Raw genomic sequence first — 23,179 nt, forward strand, 5'->3', positions numbered from 1 at the left:
GATTAAAGTTTGTACTGCTACCTGATTGCTCGCTTGCAACACTCAACCATTTCTTTATTTCAAGAGCCAAGGATACGAGGAACGTGGATTGGAAACAAATATCTAAAGACTGAAAACCTGAAAATTGTTATGAAATTGATTATGTAGTAACCATTTTTGATTCTAAGGCAAATAAGACAAGACGTTCGGTATGAAGATATAAAATCGGTTTTGGTCTTGATTTTGACCAAGATGTTTTATTGCTAAAGCTAAAGAGTTTTCGGTAACATTCCCACACTTTAACTAAATATTTTTGGAATCGCCAAATGTCGTATTGGTTGGTTTAACTTTATACTAAACACTTTATAAACTCACGACAGAACTGTAAAGCGTAAATACATTTCGAACCTAACCTAAAGCCAAAAAATAACAAAATAGAGGCATGTTTCTTATCCACCAGTTACTCGTCTAAGCGCCACAGTACGGCTGCCATATAATATGTATGGTCGTAAGATTTCGCTTCATATCTGCTATGCACAGCTGAAAAATAAAGGTACACTCCATTTTGAGATGAAGACAGTACTATAAATAATAATCTAACCTAGATTTTGTTCACATTTTTATTTTAGGAGCCCCTTTCTTGTGGAAGTTCTTCAACAATTTTTAAAAAGTATTTAAGATATACATATGTAGCTTAGATCACATTTAATTGTTTGTACAAAGAAAATCGCAAGCGGAATTTATTTTCGTTGTTATAGCGGCAACTAAAATACATAATTTGTGAACATTTCAGCTTCCTAGCTACGGTTTATGAGATACAGCCTGGTTACAGAAGATCAGACAGCGGAGGTTTATTAATAATGTACTATTTTTACCCTTCGGGTACGGAATCCTAAAACATCCTACAATCTATATCATCTCTATTAGAAGAAGGTCATAAGACAAAAATTACCAAACATACTTAAGCCCTTTGTTAAATAACAAAATGCTCCAGAATTTAAACTCTTAAACCGAAGAAATAATCCGAAGTACGAGTATCTGACGGAATACAAACTGAATTGGTTTAAGTTTTATTCAAAACAAGTGAGAAATACAATGCCTCAAGCGATTTCGTCCTCGGCACCGGATTTTAATAAGTTCCCGACAGTTTTTGATTCGGTAGATACTTTGTTTCGATTTTGATGAGAAAATAAATTTGTTTTTATGTTTTTTCTCTACTACTTACTTACACAGCAGCGATTTTCTACTACTATCGACTATGGGTAACCGGCTAACTATCGACAAATTTTGTATGAAAATCTGATCAGCGCCTCTAGCGGGTGCCATAGGAGCTAATTTCGAAGTGGATTTTAAATGTCAAACTCGAGATACAAAATGGCCCTAAGGGTGTTTGTAACAAGATTATTTATGACTTCAATAATATTACACCTGATAGAATGTAGGTATTTATGTTATGAATTTCTAAATAGTTTTATGATATTCTGTTGTATATGTCAACAATTTTTAATATTACACACGGCTGATACTTTTTACTTAAAAAGTTAGGAATCATCTGTTTATCAGACTTAAATACCTTTACTTATTGATAAAGCATGTCCGTTTTCGAAAACATATTTTTCAAAAGGGTCACATACAAAATTAGCAATTAAAAACACCTTTTCTGCAAGTGAAAGCAGCTTTTGTCCAACAACATAATAATAAACCATAATCAAACATCTGATATCCATATTAAACTCATAAACATACTTACTTAATGCCATACTTAATGGAAAAACTCTACCGATAAAGATCACGAAATCATTAATTTCACTCATCAATACGATCCATTGCGGAGTTAAAACGAATTAATCGTGCAAAATGAATGCGCGGGCGCACACTTAATGCAATTAAGAAAGAATATCGATTCGACACGGTCAGATTACAATTGCTTGTACGGCTATACCATTCAGTCGGCGTGGTAAATCATTGATAACGGCTGTGTGCAAGTGTTCCGCAAAAAATACATAAAAAAAAGACAAAAGACCAGTTTCGAAAACCTTACGAAACATCAAGATTGAAGCCTCGAAATATCTTAGTTTGTGACGTTACCATGTTTTTTACTACACACTTTCTACAGGAAAGACAATTTTCCTGAAAATGTTACTGATGTTGATATGTTTAATATCAATATCTCGTACTTCTACAGTTGGGGAAAAAGCATTCAGGGCTTGCAAGAGCTTCGGACAAGCGATGCTGGAATGCGACAACATTTTACACCCGGAGAACAGAGTTCGAGTGCCAGTTGATCTTCTTCTGTATCCTCATATGGTGCTGATAGGCTTCAGAAAAGAACTCCAAGACCCTCCAGCCTGGAAGTGTGGTGGAAGTCTGATCAGTGAATCTTGGGTGTTAACCGCTGCTCATTGTATTGAAGATAGAGAGAACGGAAGAGCTAACATCATGAGAGTAGGCACAGCTACCTTCGAATTTGATGAAGTAGACGAATTAATTCAAGAAACTTCTGTAGCTGAGATAGTTCCACATCCAGAATACAAAGCCACTTCGAAGTATCATGACATTGCTTTGATGAAAGCGCATCCTCGGTTCATTCTCAGTCGAGACATAAGGATTGCTTGTCTGCATTTGGGACAAGATGTAAGCCATTTAAATATGACAATAATAGGCTTCGGAAAAACGTCTCCCAGTGCTTTATTCGGCAGTGAGACCTTGATGACTGTGGATGTGGATCCTATAGACAGTGAAATTTGTAACAAGTCAATGAAGTTTTTGATCAAAAAGAAGCTTCTAGAATTTGGTATAATAGAGAGCCAGCTGTGTGCTGGAGATTATGAAAATGGTGGAAGGGATACCTGTCAGGGAGATTCTGGAGGTCCTCTTCAAGTCTTGGAAGAGAGAGTAGATTGTCAGAAGAGTTTTCCTCTGCCTATTATAGTAGGAGTGACGTCTTTTGGAAGAGACTGTGGTAGAAAGATGGCTCCAGGAGTGTATACGAGGGTCTCGGAGTACATTGAGTGGATTGAAAGTGTTGTGTGGCCTAATTAGACAGCTGTTGTTGCATAATATGATACAACATAGTGATAAGTGATCTTAAATAAGAAGATGCTATTTTTCTGACACTTCAATTCTTTAAAAAAATAGTAGGTTAGGTTAATGTGATTATTATTAGTAAAATAAACTACATTGTAAATACATATAAATGTTACTGTAAAAGCCCGAACTGTGGTATATCCTAAGATTTTCCGGTAAAACCTAAGATTTACCAACTCTCAATGGTAAAAGTCCGAACGTTCTTTTATTTCGAACTTTTACCACCATTTAATTGGCAAATCTTAGGATTTACATAACGACACGGTAAAAGTTGATTATCATGTGTTTGAGCCGTAATATAATGATATTGCTAGGGATATAATTATATGCCGTAATATAGTTGTAATGAGAGTTTGAAGATGTCGCCGGAGCCCCGCTTCGCGGGGCTCCTCCTTCTGGGTGGTTTAAAAAAAAATAACCACGAAGGCTGAGGTGGGAGCTTCGCTTCGCTCGCTCCCACCTCAGCCTTCTAACCTAACCTACCCATGTCGGTTTGCCCGAAACTCCTTCTTTATAACAATAAAAATATTTTATATTACCTACATTTACCTGCCCTTGAGGTATATCCTAAGATTTACCAAGTGAATAGGGGTAAAAGTTCGAAATAAAAGAATTGTTCGGACTTTTACCATTGAGAGTTGGTAAATCTTAGGATATACCGGAAAATCTTAGGATTTACCACAGTCCGGGCTTTTACAGTAACATAAATATAGTATAACATTGAAATTGTGTTAAGTGTTAAGAACTTTTAAATATCAAAAACGTTTGCGAATTTCTGTTTGATCTACCAACAATTCTAAAAGCCTGTCTATACCACGAGAAGAACATCGTAAAACAAAAACACACAAAAAACATCCACCAAATAATAAAACATCTGAAAACTGTCTGCTTTTGACAGCCTCCTTACCGCTATTATTTACGAAAAATTCCGCTTCAGGACTTACCTGCAACAAAAAACAAGTTTCTCATGAAAAAAAGGATCTGTATGTGAATGTTTCAGTCACGCGGGACATTTGGGGGGTTGAGGGGGGATGGATATGTAAACGTCACGTTTGGGAAGCGTCCGAAACAGGAGCAGTGACGGGCAGAACGAGTATTAAAATGTTCAGGGTTTTTTTGGACGTTTTTCGGGTGAATGGAGTGAGTAAATTAATGATTAACATGTTGTTGCAAGGTTATCGTGGTAAAAAGTTTTAAGAGGGAATTTAAATAAAATGTTATTTTTATATTACTTTATTCATAGTATGCTTATAGTAGGGATAACACTCGGTCGAAAAAATACGACTATAGTTAAGTTTAGTGTCAATATTTAAAATAAATGAAATGCTATCCATACTACATTCTACAAAATAAATGTGCATTTCTGGCTGTGGTCTGTATCTGACTTATTGCTAAACCACTGAACTGATTGTCATAAAATTTGGCGTGATGACAATTAAACGTTCGTGTGGGCAACACAAACGACATTTTTAAAAAAATCATTACCAAAATCACGTTTTTATTTGACTCAAATTATACGCTACCTTGGTTCATCAAGTTGATTTATACTATGAATCACTCTAATTTCCTTCAAAAACACCGTCTAATCCTCTTCCTTTGCAATAAATAGCTTAATAACGAATTTATTCCGTTAACATTTCCGCGTACTCCATTGATCGATGGGGTACATAATAGACACCATAGTCCACCATGGTTCAATAACCATATGACGGCATCAACTCGTCCGGACAAGGTTTTGTAAAAACTTCTATGGCACAATGCTGGAACTAATCAACGTTAAATGCTATGAAATTAAATTTAGCAGCCGTCATTACTATTATATGAATTGCTAGTTTATTCCCTCGGTTTTGTGCCTATCTTTATATATATAATTCTTCTGTAAGTGTGTATGTCACTGAACTTCTCTTAAACGACTGGACCGATTTTGATGATTTTTTTTTGTGTGTGTTTAAAGGGATCTGAGAATGGTTTAGATTCACAATACTGTCCGCTGGACAATGTTTTTTTAATTATTTTTTACAAATTAAAGACGTGTAGACAGGACAACGTCTGTCGGGTCCGCTAGTTAAAGATATTATTTTTTCTTTTCAAAGATAAAAAGTAATAGCCTATTTTAATTCGATTTTCAATTAATTATTGAAGTTATTAAGCCTAAGTCAAGAGTGCAATTATTGAAAGTTTTTTAATAACATCAATATTTGATTGTTTCTCTGGTTTGAGTGGATCTATTTACTGCTGATCTCTAAGTCTCCAGTTTGATACCCGGGTCGAGTGTTCCTATACTTTTTTCTAATTTTTGTTGTTAATTCAAATAAAAATACTCTGGATATTTAAATGCCATCAAAAACATTCTGTAAAAACCTCAAGTCTCGCTGTAAAAAGTTGTGAGATCTATATAATACCAAGTCGATTAATCTATTTAGTCTCTACTTAAAGGACCTTCTGTCTTAAGTTATTACGTATGTTATTATCATGCCAATTTAAAAAAAATACCTTTAAAACAAATAGACCGACCTGGCCATCGCATGATTTGATTATTAGTATGTATCACACTACACAGTTCGACGAGAAGTTAATGCTCCTGAAATGTTAATGGCGAATTTGTGTTTTCTTGCGATGACCAAGTCGATCTATTTGTTTTAAAGGTATTTTTTTTAAATTGGCATGATAATAACATACGTAATAACTTAAGACAGAAGGTCCTTTAAGTAGAGACTAAATAGATTAATCGACTTGGTATTATATAGATCTCACAACTTTTTACAGCGAGACTTGAGGTTTTTACAGAATGTTTTTGATGGCATCTCACTTCTTTTTGTAGAGCGAACATAAGTCCAATTTGTATGGAAAGACGTTTTTCTTTCATAATTCAACATATTTTCTTATGGGAATGTTGTTCAGTTTCATGGGCTAAACACCCTTACCCACCCTTTACCCCCTCCAGTTATGCCTCATATAGTAGGTACCTATTTACACCTATTTATTTTATTTTCTACAGTAATAATAATTTATTAACTGCAAATGTAACCTTGTAATCTTATACATTTATATGGGATTACAAAGTTATTGTTGCAGTCGGTGTATTTAGAAAACTGGACCGGAATTAGAAAAAAATTAAATTTTTCCCATGATTAAGACACTAAACCCTATTTGTATTCTAAATTGTAAGCTTCTAAGTCTGCTAGAAGTACCTTAGACTTTTGATGATCGGTGAGTCAGTGAGTCAGTGAGTCAGTGAATCAGTGAGTGACAAAATTCAAAATTTTAACAAGTTGTCATTCTTAGACTACTGGTTCAAATTGACTGAAATTTTAAATATACCGTGTTTATACAATGGCTGATTAGTTGCTGAAAATTCAGACTTCTTGTTTTATCCACAACGAAATCATAGGGGTGTCAAAAATAGCCCGAATTGCTTCGAGAAAAGGATGTTACGGCCGTGCCGCTTTTTTTTTGCTCGACTTGCGGGGGCACTTCCGTGCCCCCAGATATATTAAATTTGTATATTTTTATATTAAACTTATATATAGTTTAACCGTTACTGTATAAGTTACGGTACTTTGACAAGAAAAAATAGTTCCCATGTTTAGTCATTGAGGCTCAATTTATCAATCAAAAGTGACTAATTGTTTTGGCTTTTGTTAAACCGCGTGATCAACAATCAGGAGAAAATTGTTGCGATGATTACTGATTGGTGATTGCAGAAAAAATGTTTGTGCAATCAAGAATTAAGTGAGCGTTTAGTTGTCCATATGTATTTAACCCATTGAACAATGCATTGTGTGATGAAGATAATTAATTGTCTTAGTTTAATAGATTTTAAAGACTTCATGACGTGTCACATTGTTTCAACAAATTCAATTATTTAAATATTTTTTTCAGCACACTTTTGTTTCCTACAACTGGATTGTGTTTACATTCAGATTTTAAACCGCAGTTACTGTGGTATTAGTTGTGTAATAATAAAAATTGATGAAGTAGTAGAAGTAGAAATCATACATTGATTTTTTGACCTAGTTTTGTGATCACAGTTTCACCCTTAACTAATCAATGGTTTTGGAAGGTATTAAGGACCAACATGCAAACATTAATAACAGTTTATCAATATTATAAAAGACGATACATTTTCTAAGCTAAGATTCTAGATCGTTAGTACCTACTTAGTAACTCCGCAGACATAGATCAGATTTTAAACTAAAATTTAACTTAATCTAATAATAGCCAACGCGTCAAACCCATGTTTAAAAATAAGCCATTCTAAGTTGGAATTAAGTTCAAAAGTCGTCTTATTACACAAAAAACACAATTTACAAGTTACGCAAAAATACGTAATATTCATTTAAACTTTTACTACGCCACGGTTTTGAGACAGATTCTCTTTGGACAAGTGACTGTACATATTATGAGACTACCCGCGACTTCGTCTACGTGAAAAAAAATTCAGGAGTAAAAAGTATCTCAAGTGTTAATTCAGGTTATTTACTATCTACATAAGTATATATAATCACGCTTTCTTCCCAGAGGGTTAGGCAGAGACCTGAGAATGCCATTTGTATTAACTATCTATGTCAAATATTATAATCCTTTCAGTAATTGCAGTATACATCTTTATTAGATTTGAACGGATGTCTTGTAATGGCCTTTTCAGGTTATTTTTCTGATACATCTATAATTTTGCCAAGCCATCTAATTTCAGCAGAATCTGTTTAGCAATTTAGAAGTGCAAGACCGTAAAAATTTCAAGCAGGATGACCCAAGCTACCTTTTTCAAAAAACAACTCCTAAGAAATAAAATATAAAACTTTGTACGCAAACGGAACCGCATCGATTAGCCAGTGTTATAAAACATACTTCAATAAAAAACCGTTAAAATCGTAACCTTCTACTGTACGTTTAATACAAAAATTGTAATTCGACGTGGTCACACATGAATAAAATAAGTATAAAAATATTAAGTATGTGTAAATTAATTTCATATCGGTATACAAAGCATGCTTTATTAAGATAATAAGTGTTACTAAAGTTTACACAAATAAATACTAAATAACATTTTCTTTTAATCATTAATATTGTTAAACACTATTAATAAATCAATGTTTGATTATTCACACTAATATTATAAATGCGAAAGTCTGCAATATATCTGGGTGTTTGTTACTTTCTTACGCAAAAACTGCTGAAGGGATTTAGGTGAAATTCGCTACACATATAGGTAAAAACTTGGATGACTAGATACGATTTCAACACGGACGAAATCATTAGCAGAAACTAGTATTGTATGTACATGTGAAAGATTGTCTCTTTGTTACGCTTTCACAAAATAATGAAAATGCTGAACTGTATTTGATGAAATTAACGTGGCGAAAGCAGGTTTATTCAAACACAAGCCAAAAGGCTACAGTGTCATGACTTGAAAATTGCTTTGATGTATATACTATAGTTCTTATGTTTATTTGCACGCTATTATGCAACTATAAAGTTTACAAGTAACCTAATAAGTTTAATTCGACATACTCGCTACGTATTGATGATACTATAAAGCGGTCAAGAACACTATCAAGGTCTTATACCCCATTTAAACGACCGCAACTATTATCGTTTGTTAGAATAATAACATTTGCGCATTACATACAGCTATCAAATTTTACCACAATGACATTAAGTGCTTAATTTTATAACATACGAATTAGTAAAATATTGATGTTCTCCTAACCGATTTTCGGCTAACGCAGCCAGTTCAAGTTCAAGTCCACAATACAGGGAAACTATTTAATTTTAATCAGTCAACCCCGGAAGAGTGGAAAACCGACAAGACTAGTGAGAGGTCAGACGCAGGACCAACGGCTTAACGTGACACACGTACGTCTATGACCTCAACTTCCTAAGACCGGGCAATTTCTGAGAAATTCTTAACAGAAAATCTCAAGAAACACTTTTTAGCCCGGCCCAGGTTTCGAACCCGAGATTTGTCACGCGGCATTAGCATACACTACCGACCGCGCCACAGTGGGAGATTATTCCCCCAGCGTACAGTTAAAAGAAAATTTCTAAACTAAAAATCACACACGATAAAAAAGGTCTGGAAACGTGTCTAGATAATTTAGAAGTACCGTCAAAAATGTTTTAATCTAACTTGCTGGGAGACATATTGTTAATTTCATGGTATGTACACATGAAAGTTTATATAAGGTGTACGCGCTATCCCTAGGGAGACACTGCGAGTTTGTCGTTCGCAATTTACTAGATATTTTTTATCACACTCGTGTTTTTAAGTTAATGTTGAATAGACTTTTTGGGCAGTCTAGGCAATTTTGAGGCACTAAAGGAGTAAACGAGTTTTAGTCTAGAAATAAAATAGTACGTAGCGGCTATGGTAAAAAATAGCGTTATAAAAAAATGAAATTATTTCAGATTATAGTAACTGAGTAAGTATAATAACGTCATATGTGGCTATACTACTTAATAACCTGTGACGTCATAAGACTTTTCAATTCGATGTATCGAAATAGATTTTGATAACGGTACCTTAGTCATATTAATATAAGTTTCAAATGAAATAAAACATCGATAAAGTATCGAAGCTACCAATAAACCAAACATAAACCGAAAATGTTATTTTTACCGTAACTTCCCTTAACTTTCGTGTATAGTAAAATATTTCTCAAAAACTACTAAATCGATTCCCCCATTTCTCTTCTACCCTTATCATAATAAATAGGGGAATAAACATAATATTTTCTTCTATTGAATGTTTTATTCGTCCCAAAGTTTACATAACTTGAACGCGCAGTCCCAAGGGTACTAACAATCTGGTCCCCTTTATCGTACCAATTTCGGGGCCATTTTTTTTATAATTGCCAATCTTGGCTGAACGATATCTTTTGAATTTCAGAGGTCCGCGGAACGATTAGGTATCTCGGGAATTCAATTATTTTGGATAAAACTTTAGGGACGTATGTTGGACAGATAGGTAGGTAAGGTATGCTGAAAATGTTTTATTTTGTCTGGGCTGTTTTTTAAATTGTTGTTTTTGTCATTTGCTTTGTGAGAGGTAACCATTTTTGTGTGTAGAAATCTTTGTATAAAATTGGCCTTGAACTAATTAGATGAAAAAATAAACGATTTTTATTTGGTTTGATATTAAGACCATAATGGCAATCAGAAAGGTGAAGGTGGCTAAATAGGGTTCAACACCTTGATTCCATTTAGGAACTTTTTGGAAAACTTTATTGTCTGCAAGGTTGCTGCAGTTTATTTCACGACGATAAGATAATGATAACCTCAAAGAAACATAATATAACTTATTATAAAATTCGTTGCCTATTTTGAACTCTATACCAAACAGACAACCTATTTATAGCAAAACGTATTTTCTATACTTTATCGAATAATCCATCGTAACACAGTATTCAGGGCATTTAAGCGGAAACTTAATTGAGAAAGGATTGCCGCTGAATGAGCTCGGTGGATACGTTTTAAAAAGAATTTATTTACCTCCCAAGATAAGCTCTAAGTGAAAATTCTTGGGAAACACTCGCACCGAGATAACTACTTGAGTATCATTTTATATTGTTATTGAGATTAAACTTTGTATTTATAAGTATAATCTATTATTATGAAGGACATTATGCTTGTAGAAGATTATCTGGGAAAATAGGAATATTAATCGCACGAGAGTACTATTTTTAATATTTGTTTCAAAATTACCAATGTGTGGGATTGGTGCTAGACAGCCAAGGACAAAAACCAGTAAAGGGTTTTGGATATACCTTAGCTCAAAAATGGGACAGCTCATGTGCCTAAAGCAAAAACATTTACGTAATGCAAAAATAAAAATAATATATATCCCATGATAACGATGGTTAAAGAGACACAATGTAACACAGGAACCGAAATTATTATTTTTATGAAATGTATTTGCTCCTTATTGGAATTGAGGCCGTAGCTTGCCGCATTGAAACTATTCAGATTTTATTCTAACAGTTATACTAAAATTCTTGAAGTCTTTAACACCTCAAGAAATCATCAATCGCATTATTTAATCAAGACATTAATCGCAGAATCATTCTTAGTACAGGTATATGAACTCCGCTTTCAGACATGAAATGAAGGGTAAATTTCCATACAATATCACATTTTCAAGGAAAAATCACTTATCAGCTATTCTAAGAACTTATGGGATTTGAAACAAATACATTCTAGGAAGCCATTAGTAAGACGTTTGACAATTTCTTAGAAATCTTCGTTGGCAACGTCACTCTCCGGGGTTATCGCAAATCTTAGAGGATCTTTGATAATTCCAATCAGTTCTAAAATTAATACCGTTTTGAAGGTAGAAGGACTGCGTAACGATGTGAATTTCTTGTATTTTGTTGAGGTCTATTTCCGATTTATGTGTTAGTTTTTTATAATATTGATTGGTTACAAATACTTAGCACCTTAAGGAAGTTCTATCTTACCCCTTATTTTTCCGGCACACAACAGACGTTTTCCCTTTGCCTAGGAGTAGGACATATAAAGGGCTAATAATAATAAAAATAACTAACATACGTATTTAAGTAAAACGATCATAAGCCCAAAGACTGCTAAATTCTGTGTTCCATTTTGTTGCTTAATAGGTTGTACACAAAAAATAGCTCCCATTCTAAAACATGAAAAAGTTCTTACTTCAGTAAATAAAATGGAGTAATAATGTAATTTTAACTAAAGTATACAGTCTCATTGCTTTACTATAATGGAAACTTCCAAATATATTTCTCTAAAACAACTATTCTAAACAAAATCCCAATTTAATCAGTATAACAATCACTTAATTAAATCCCTAGAACAAAAACGATCCCCCTGTGTTATATACAGGCTGTCCTAAATATTTCGACGGCGACACCGCCAGCCTAATAGAATTTCGAAGATCAAGTGCTAATGAAATAACTCGGTTTAATCACCCGCCTATTGTCCGCTTTCATCCGCCGCGATTTTAGGCCCAACTAGTGGAAAAACTCGAAAAAGAATAATACCTAACTATTATGAATATGTTCAAAAAGATCAGATGCGTAGTACATCCCGTTTGACAAGATGTATGGAAGTGAATGAAGTTGGTTTTGGCGTTCCTTGGTGTCTGTCTATGACCGTGATTCTATATGAGAAGGTAAGTATTAAATGTAACTGATATATAATTTTATAACGTTACAAAATCAAGTTTTTTGTCGTGCCTGAAATTAGCACTCCACAAAAATCTCAATTTTTTTATCCAAATTTTTATTTGCTTGATATTTCTTAGTACTTACTTAAAGAAAAATATACAAAAATCTAATTTCCACAGCGATATTAGTTGGCAAAAACATTCCGTAGATACTTTGGCAAAAAATATTTTGACTGGCATTTAATTTCGTGAATTACCTAACACTCCAATCGAGTTTTCAAAGTAGCGTTTTAGTACTATATTTATACATTTACTCATCTACGAAGGCGATATTGTGAAGTGTCAAATTAAACTTTTTCAATCATCTCGAAGGCACCCCGCCAGACACTGCCGAACACAGAAATTCATTATTTTATGGACTCCGGATACTTTTATATCGCTTTTTTATACTTCTGTTACGGACAAAAGCTTTTTCTTTGTACTTATATTTTACCAATAAGTGGTTTTCTGAAGCGAGCTAGTGATGTTAATATTTAAATATGAGACACTTTTGACTTAAGAATTGGTAGGCTTTTAGCACTTAAGAACTTTAGTGCTCTTGACCATACTATAGTGGTATGGTGGGTATGTGTATGATGTTTATTCAATAAAAAGTATATAATAATTTAAGTGATAATTATAATTAGTCTCCACCCAATATTTCCTAGCCAGGGCACAGATTTATTGAATCTAGCCAAGTTTGCTCCCTATTTCATCACTTTCATAATCCGGTTTGTCAATATGACAATACCTTATCATCAGACATCTACGGACTACAATCGAAAATAAATATTAGAACATTTTTAGCCTGATCGAAAATTAAATCGACATTGTCACTAGCTGCCCTATGCTGTTGCGTTTTCGTAAATATTTTTTTTTGGCAAAAGGAGTAGTAGTGTTTGACCCTTGGTCTTCAAATTACTCCCAGGTAAATTTCTTCAAATTCGTCTCAGCGATTAAGTATTGAAAGCAAAATAGACAAACAAACTTTTCCATATACAATATTGGTATGTACTTATTCCATAATAGATACGTGGGACATTGTTAACAATGTAGGTGGCATGTAATTATTGCCAAACTCAATCCAACAACAATGTTATTGGAAATTTTGTATGTATGTATGTACAACGATACAAAGTCTTGTTTTTGGAGAAGCTTTATTCTGGGTATTTATAGTATGTTTATTATTTTTGTGAGAAATAAATGTTAGATTTTTGTTAGGTAGTTATTTATAGACCATCGTTCATAAAATTTGGTTAAAGGTTTAAGTGAACATAAACATTGAGGTTTCGATGTCTCCAATAATCATCATCATATTCACTATCGCTGATGCCATAAAAATTCCTTTCGTGTTTTTTTACCTTATGTTAACAGCTAGACTAATCCGCTGAAATACAACTATGATTATTCTAGCTATCACTGAAACCGATGTTTTGTTTCAACAACTATAAATTTATTCTGTCTTCTTCATAACCAAAATGTTTCTACCAAAATTAGAACATGGTTATAACAAACTTGATTTTTTCTTTCAACAACTATAAATTCTGTGCCTTCGTAACCAAAATGTTTCTACCAAAATTAGAACATGGTTATAACCTGACACTTCTAAAACCAAGAAAGCCAAGTGCAGCCAATCCGGTCTATATATCACGGCTAATGCACAATGCATTAAGAAATGACAAAGAATACGTTGCAGACACTGTCCTGACCTATTTCATATGGTATTTGGATTTAGAGGTCGTGCACACTCAGCTTTATTTAGCAGGTCTCTTTTGTGAGACTAGTAGACCTTGTATTAATGGGGAAGGTTTATGAAGGCCTATATTTCTTAGGTAGTCAAGTTTCAAAATTTTTAAGGTTTTTTGGTTGATGGTAGTCCCATAGTTGAAAGTTTTTTAACGTACCAACTAAAGGCGGGTCTACACTAGAGGAGATGTAGTTTCAGGTATTGTATTTTTTATGTAAAGGTTACTTTTTAATCCGGTCTATATATCACGGCTAATGCGCAATGCATTAAGAAATGACAAAGGATTCGTTGCAGAAACTGTCCTGACCTATTTCATATGGTATTTGGATTTAGAGGTCGTGCACACTCAGCTTTGTTTAGCATGTTTCTTTTGTAAGATTTGTAGACCTTGTGTTAATGTGGAAGGTTTATGAAGGCCTATATTTCTTAGGTAGTCAAGTTTCAAAATTTTTAAGGTTTTTTGGTTGATGGTAGTCCCATATTTGAAGGTTTTTTAACGTACCAACTAAAGGCGGGTCCACACTAAAGGAACTGTAGTTTCACGTATTGTATTTTTTATGCATAGATTATTTTTGATTCGCTAGCTAGGAGCATTCTAAGGAGTAAAACGTAATTAGACAATGTCGGTAAAACATATATTTTTAATCGTTTTAAATTGGACTAAAAATAAACTCATTTAGTTAACTACCAAATGGAAACAATTCAATTATTGCAACGTACATTCACGACCAAAATTATGTATACATATCACATTTTCTAAACCTAATCTGCAATTTAACAACACTCGTAAACCGAAAAAAACCACGCTCATTGTTGATTTATTGTCCTAAACTCCATTAGTAGCACCTGAATCAAACATCAAATAACTTTTTAGCATGAAACAGGCATATTTCTACAGATGTAGGCACAGCATCGATCAGAAAGGCTAAGTCATCAGTCACACGTGCCTCTGATTTATAATAGGTACGAGCGTAGATTGCCGAATATACACGACGCGGTACGGAGACTGCCGATCGTATGGAAGAACAATTAGGAGGGTAGTCGAATTTTTAATGAATGTTTCTGGGGTATTAAGTTGCTTTGCATCACCATTTTTTTAAAACAATAAGTATATATTTTTTTGTTCTAGGAACGTGAGGGTTAAAATCGCATTTAAAATTAGAGTAGTAATAGACAAATTTGCAATAAAATACGAATTAATTTTGTAAGTATGAATGTGTGTTGCTTTATCTTAATTATATTATTATGCCTTCTTAATTATATATGAACCATATTGTATTATGGTTCGCAAAGTACAATCTTACTTCTTTCCTAATATGAACAGAAGTAACGCAAATACTACATTTCTATACGACCGAACGATACCACTCGCTTCAAAAATAAAGTTTCTAAAATGGACTCGACAATTCAATAACAGAAATAGTTCTAAAAATATTCGAAACATCAACCGGTTGAATTTCTACGCTATCAAAATTAAATGTCATTCATATTTTAAAACTATTCCCGGAGAAATTCCAAACGACATTTTCAGTCCGGGCGTAATTTCAAACGACCATCGGCAGCCCGGGCAAAAATAACGTTGAACCAAAAACTTCTATGTTTTTGTTAAATCCAAGCAGATCGTTCAATTTTCGTTTTGATCCGGTTTTGAAAGAAAACTAATATGAGGCATTACATCTCCGGGTAGAAGAATCCCGGGTATACCCGGATTTTTATTTTTATAACCTCAAAATGCACGAGGGACTCAGCTTTTATAATATAATCGAAATTGAACCACGGTTAGCTTTTAGCAGGACTGCGGTTCCGAAAATAGCTGCTTTCAAATTTTATTAACGTTATAAAATAACTATAACAGGTATTGTCATAGTACTATTGTTGAAAAATAGCTTATTTTATGCATTTCCGAGTTCGATTGCGTTTATTTAAACACAATTTGGTAAAATGCTTTTTGGATATTTTAAATAAAGTGGTTTGGTTTGAAACTGTCTTTAGTGTAGTGAGAATGCTTGAGCTAGCTGCAGAAAAGCAACGAATATTTGCCTACAATTCCGCTATAACAGAGATTTTAGTTGCTTGAGTAAGAGTGAGTTGATTAAATGCATCGCAAATGAAATTCAACAACTACTTTATAACGCATTCGCCCACGTTTTAGTATTTTTATAAATTAGTAATTCTTTTGCCAAATTAGAGTCATTACGGTGCAGTTGTTCATGAAAACCGTTTTCAAAGATAAACAAAAGCAAGACAGGATAAGCTCACATTCATATTTATGGTAAACAAAATACAGTCAAATAAAGAACCTCTTCCTTTTTTAAAGTCGGTTATTAATAGTAGAAAAAGCAATAAATTTGATCACACAGAATAGTGTCTCAGTAAATATATGAGGGCGTGAGAAAAAAATCGTCGGAGACCTCAGCTTGACGTGTACGTAATCGTTTGAGTGGCTTCTCTTGTATCTTTAACATGAATAAATCGACCGGCCCCAGTATAATGTGGCCTTAGTAACCCACATTTTTTTCCTACCAAAAAACCTCTGATTGTTTTAGGACAGTTATTCACCTTGGTGTATAAATAATAATATGATAGTCAAAAATTATATTGAAGTTAACGCGAACATGCATTTCAGTTTCACTTGCTAGACGATTCGGCGCAGTTTACACTAACTATCATTCATGTTATCTTTGTATCTATACATGAAAATAAACAGTACTTTTTTTAATGCCGCCCAACAGCCTTTACATGACTTAACGGGCCAACATTGTATTTTATTAAAAGCGCAATGTGTGCCCACCTTTACATAGAAATGTCACTGATTTTCTTATTCTATTTTTATAATGTACTTCAATTCACATGAATAAATAAACAGAACGACTTAACACCAAAAAACTTGATTTGAAAGAAATATTTGAGGCTGTATTTAACTAAATGCCTTTACTTCGATAAAAAAATAATATAAATGGACTATTAGAACTGTGATGAAGACAAATGCTATTTAGCAGATAAGCTTTTTAACGCTTAATTTTTATAACGAAATTCTGTTTTTGATAACATTTTTTAAAGCTTACGTTTTAGATAAGATAAAATACCAATTTGTTATTTTTCATTTTGAAACCACGAGCAGTCTGATAGTAATAGGGTATATGTATCAAAATTATTATCTCAATTTTAATAATATTATTATATTTTGTGAAATATGAAACCGCTATTTATCTGACAAAAGAAATTGATAGAAATCTATTTGAATTTAGATATATGATTATAAAATTTCATATTTTTTGTATCGCAAAAATATTATCGTTCTCGTAAAAAACAACTTACTTTCTCTGCACAATGGTTGGTTAGGTACTGCTACTATAACTTTTAAACTTTTGCTATGCATGTTAATTTTATAGTAGAATACGGGAATTTGTACATGTATTTTGGTCCTGGCCGTGGTTGCAGGCTGACTGTAGTAAGCGGCACCGGCGCTGACGGTAGTATTCTAAGGTAAAATGCACGCTAATTCCCGTATTCTATCAATAAATACACAATATTATTCTTCCGTTACTGAGTGACTAATCGACAACGAAACTTACTTATAGCAGAAAGTTGAAATTGAATATGAAGATCCATAAGAAAGAGCACTAAGAGAGAATTTTGGAGATTCCACTCTGGAAGGAGTAAAAGCTCACACAGGCATAGCTGCGGGCGGAAAGCTACTATACAATGAGAGTAGATGCTGCAGAAACATAAACTTAAACGACGCGTACCACTGAAAATGTTACAGTATCGTTACAGGCTATTATAATAAAATAACTATCATAAAACCTAGCAGATTAAGCGTCCATTAGTGAACCACACGGCGATTACAACAAACACAATGTCGATGATTTTAAATTGAATTGAAAGAGCTCAGCCATTTTTATTGGCACAGTAATATCGTATAAAAGCACAGTATTAATCCTTATTGATTGAAGGATTAAGTGCAGTTAGTGTTGGCCCCCGGCGCCGCCTGTATTCGTAAAGCTTTTAATTGAATTTGTTTTTTAGATTTTTTTTGTGCGAATGTTTTGGGAGTTTGGTAGAATATTTTTTAATGGATTAGGTATATTGGAATGTAGTAAGATGTAAACTTAGGAAAGAACTAATTATTTTAAAGCAAATTAAACGTAACTAAGGTTTATGTAGCTATTTTGCTTGACGTTTCGGTATAAGTATTAAAGCCGTAATCGCTACCCTTCATTTCTATATTTTTTCGGATTCCAGATTCGATTTTCCCGTAACAAAATGTCGTGTTGCTTAACTTACTATTTGCTTCTTTTAGAAACTGAAATTAAAACCATGCAAAATAGCTAGTTCTTGAGAGAGACTGACAAATATTTGGATCATTTTGGTCAATCGGAGTGTTTGCTATAGTTTTCCAAAACATTTATTTACAGACAGACAAATATATACATTTAATATTAATAAATATTTAGTACAAGTGGATTATCGTACGGGTCTTTAATTCGATAATTGAATCATTGTTTTGTACGACAAGTGAGAATGAAATGTTTTGTTTGTTTTGTAACTGAATTGATATTGAACATTCCATTTCATTTTATATGTTTGTGGTTTGATGTTTTGTGTATGAGAATGTTTTTGAAAAACTTTTTCTGTGTAGGGATATTTTTTAAATTAGCTCTCTTTGGTAGGTTAACTTATTCAAATGATCTCGATTTAAGAAAATAGGGAATGCATTACGATTACTTGGTACACGAAAAAAATCGATTGTTAGCCGTTTTTTTTCTGCGAATTTTTTCTGTCCTAAACCTTTGACTACCTGTAAATATACTTGCAAATTTTTAAACCCATATTTTTTAGTCCACTGCAAGCTGGGCAAGTCGTGTAATTTTATATAACCCCATTTTTTTACATTGGACCGCTAAAGATGACGTTTATTAAAGAGGTATGTATTTTGCGATAATCCATACGTAAAGCCTTATCAAGTGTTGTTCAACATAAGCCTTCCTACTGTTTCCACTAGGAAAATCATGCAACAGCATAAAAATAACAAAAAAGCAACTAGCATAATAACTACTATTCCAATATAGCCGTTATAATAAAACGTTACATATGTATGCGCACGCGACTCTCGTATAAATTAAACCGATTGTTATCCGAGCGATCGCGTCGCCTGTTATTTGGATAGTGCGTTTTAGACTAGGGTTGTCACACTTTATACTGTAGCTTTATATATTAGCTTAAGCTAATATTACTTAAACTATGTCAAAGATTTGATGATGGTAATAAGAATTTTTTTAAGAGAAACTTTCTTAATTGCCAGCTAATAACTAGAATTATTAGTATGGTAACCTACCTATGTATGAAAAAACGGTCCATGATAATACTAATGAATACTGCTAAAACACTGGTACAAATTTAATGAAAAACAAAAATTAAGGTGCCCTGGTTACTATATTAGGAAAACCAACAACCCTTTATAATAACTAAATAACTACTTAACAACATACGATTTGAATCAACAATTATAAAAGAATAGAATACACTTTTCAGCAGTATTTTTAGATACTCGTACTTTTTTGTGTATTTATTCTGGGTTTGTGCCAACCCTGTTTACATGTATACGGTAGGATCGTTACCCATTTGGTTTCAGTTAATAGCTACCACTTTTGATAGACATTTTATCGCACAATTTTAAAATAGTTACACGCAATACACATACATACAAAACATTACGCCTGTTTACGTTTTAAAAACTATTGCGGCTTGCACACATAATGCTAAAATGCACTTTTATATCTTAGGTCTTATATCTAAGGTATCGTGACCTTTAAAATATTCACCACGGATAGTACCCGTTGTGCATCTAAGTATTATCACGCCCGTTATACCCAAAGGGGTAGGCAGAGGTGTATAAAATACGCCCACGCTTCGCCATTAAAAATATTAGTCTCATGCAATAGGGGGCAAACCTATTACGAACCACGTTGAAAGACTCCAGACTACTATTGACGAATATTCTAATATAAAAAATACCAAAATCGCTTAGCCCGACCGGGAAATCGAACCTGAGTCCTCATACTCAACAGTCGGACACACTACCGACCACACAAGCAGATACTTACTATTTATAAGTCAAATATATGTATCTACATTCTATTGTTATCAATTTATTGGTAGATGCATTGATACCTATGTATTGTTCGCGTTTATACTGCAATGTTCATAAATCTAACGTGAATATGTTTTCATTGCGTCCTAAATTGCATTACAATGTTCATAATATACGACAGAATTGTATTTACTTTGTTATACAAAAGTGGGCAAGTGTATTTATAATTGGACTGAAATCGAAGATTTTTTTAGAGAATATTTTTTATTTACTAACTGGTTGACCCGGCAAACGTTATTTTGCCATATAAATAATAAAAAAAGTGTTATTTAGGGGTATAAAAAATAGATGTTGGACGATTCTCAGACCTACTCAATATGCTCACAAAATTTCATGAGAATCGGTCAAGCCGTTTCGGAAGAGTACGGTAACGAAAACTGTGACGCGAGAAATTTATATATTAGATTTTGTTTTTGTTTTACACTCTTTAAGTGTAAGATTAAATTAAAACAGTTATAAGACATTAATAAATTGACTAACATTTTTGGCCTCTAAATACATAATATCATGCCTGTATACTCAAATAGGACATTAAAACCTTACCTACATGTAGGGTTGCGTTGGGTGTAATGCAAGCTAAGGCCTAAAAAACGTAACATTCCAATGGACTAATAGGTGTGTGAAATACTGAAACGGAAGTAAGAGTATGAAGTACACGCATCCAAGCGTCGTCATTTCAAATGTTAGTCCAATGTAATAGAGGGCGTGACTACTGCCATCTATCGGACACGTTACCGAACTCTACTACTAGGTACTATTGTGAAATATTCAAAAAAGAAAATTATAAACGTCCAGCGCCTTGTTAATTATTCTTAGCCTATTTCTTTCAAAACTAGCTGACCCGCGCAACTTCGCTTGCGTCACATAAGAGAGAATGGGTCATAATTTTCCCCGTTTTTGTATTTTTTTTACTGGTACCCTGCTCCTATTGGTCGTAGCGTGATGATATTATTATATAGCCTTTAGCTTTCCTCGATAAATGGGCTATCCAATATTGAAAGAATTTTTCAAATTGGACCAGTAGTTCCTGAGATAAGCGCGTTCAAACAAACTCTTTAATATTAGTATAGATATAGCCCAAGATCCAAAATAAATCTTTCAAAAGCAAGCCTAAATCACAAAATTTCCATCTCTCATACGGCTACCTCCTTACAATGACATAACATAATAACAAGGCCGCAACGGTAAGCGAAAATTGAATTACTCTCCCAAATTAACATAATTGTATGAAATTATGAATGGACCAATTCATTTTGCATTCCACATTATGTTAGTTACATTATCGTAATGTAATATTAGACCTCTATAATTTTGGACTAGGTTGGTCTTTGTATAGATAAGACTCAAGGTATTGTGGTCTGTAATTTGGTTACATACATAAAATCAAGATTAATGGATCCTATGTGGGCGGTAGGCCAACTTATACTATATTTTGTATGACACAATACTCATACCTATTCCTATAACTTTTTACCAGTAAACATCCAATTTTCTAATTTTGGCGCTCAAATTCGAGACGAAAAGAAATATTTCTTAACAGGGCAATTTAAAAAAAAAATACGACTAAATTATATTTACTTTATGTAGCTTCCGTTATCTACTTATTATACTCACTTGTAAGCTGAACAAAATACAACAAAAATAGACACACACTTTTACAAAACGGTCACCCATCCAAACCCCAACCGCATCAAGCACCCCTTAACTCCACTAATCGTTCACCGATCAGAATGCAAGTCTATAAGCGGCTCAAAACTCCTGGCAAAACAAACGATAGCAATAAGAAACTTGTTCTATGAATAACTGATCACTGCTGTTTCAGTATTTAGTCAAATTTGCATATTCCGAGCCAAGACCCCTGTTGTTTTAGGGTATTTGACCTTTTGACAGCAAATCTACCAGAGTGATAGTCAACTAAGGAGGTTTGTTGTTCTTAGTGTAGTTGTTTCGTAAATCTCTCTTTAGCATAAGTGGGTTTCGTAAGGACACTGTTTGACAAAGGGTTAGTTATTACACAAGTTTGGGGGAAGAAAAATATTGACACTCGTGTGAGGGGTGCATTGTTTTGGTAAGGGACAATTTATTACTAGCAAGAGTCAATTTATCAACAAATTTGTGTTGAAAGGAAAAGATCAATGGTAGTCCACAAAGATTATTTTTAAGTAACTGAGTGTTACTGTTAACTAAAAACCTGTATTTTATTTTCTTTTGTATCTAGCAAGAAATAATGAAAATCACTTACGCCGCACCAAAGTCATTTAACTAAACTAGAATTTCATTTTAATTCGCTTTTATTAAATGACAAACACAAAATATATTCCTCTTTACGAACTGGACTTAAGGACGAAACCTTAATTACACACATACATAATATCACGCCTTTTTCTTATAGAGGTAGGCAGAAACCAAAGAACGCCACTTGGTACGATCTTTACAAACTTCCCTTGCCTCATTCACATTCATATATCTTGTCATACAGGACCACCGGTTACGAATACTACGCACCTGACCTTATTTCCAAACATTGCCAATGTGATCTAACATCTAAAAACCTTAATTATACCGCTATAATATTACAATAATAATTAACATAAATAATTTGGCTAACACAGCAAGGAACATAATCTTAAATCTAAGAGTCGAAATCTAAGCAACTTACAGTCGCAAAACCTTTTCAAGATCCACTCTCATACCAATAGCAGCATACAATTGCTCAATAAACAAAGACTTAACAAAGTGAAGCTACGTTAGCGTCGGAACACAAAAGAGTAGTACGCGATAAAAATCAACGAAGCTAAAACGACCAAATTATATTTTGGCAAAGCTCTCGGCCATTGCCAACTGAGATTTCAATGAGAATTGGCAAGACTTGTACGACGGGCGCACATATTGGGGCCAAAGTGTAGGGCCAAGAAAATTGTATCTGAATAAAATATTACGTGTTTATTTTTGTTTTTAAACTAGAATGTATTGGTTCGATTTGTTTGTTCGTTTGAGTATTTGTGGTTGAGAAGTTAATGTTTTGTTAGACGTT

General features: G+C 33.5%; 2 protein-coding genes across 4 annotated transcripts in view; one reads left to right on the forward strand and one right to left on the reverse strand.

The window, feature by feature from the left end:
- LOC142983788 (uncharacterized) overlaps window positions 1-23,179 on the reverse strand; it is a 631,218-nt gene that overhangs the window by 140,230 nt on the left and 467,809 nt on the right. The gene's annotated exons all lie outside the window — the stretch shown is intronic.
- On the forward strand, window positions 1,936-4,648 carry LOC142983987 (serine protease snk-like). The gene has a single exon (XM_076131250.1). The coding sequence runs from the start codon at window positions 2,116-2,118 to the stop codon at window positions 3,019-3,021; it is 906 nt and encodes a 301-aa protein (XP_075987365.1). The 5' UTR covers window positions 1,936-2,115; the 3' UTR covers window positions 3,022-4,648.

The sequence above is a fragment of the Anticarsia gemmatalis genome, chromosome 25, assembly GCF_050436995.1.
Source record: "Anticarsia gemmatalis isolate Benzon Research Colony breed Stoneville strain chromosome 25, ilAntGemm2 primary, whole genome shotgun sequence".
In the NCBI taxonomy this organism is placed as follows: Eukaryota; Metazoa; Arthropoda; class Insecta; order Lepidoptera; family Erebidae; genus Anticarsia; species Anticarsia gemmatalis.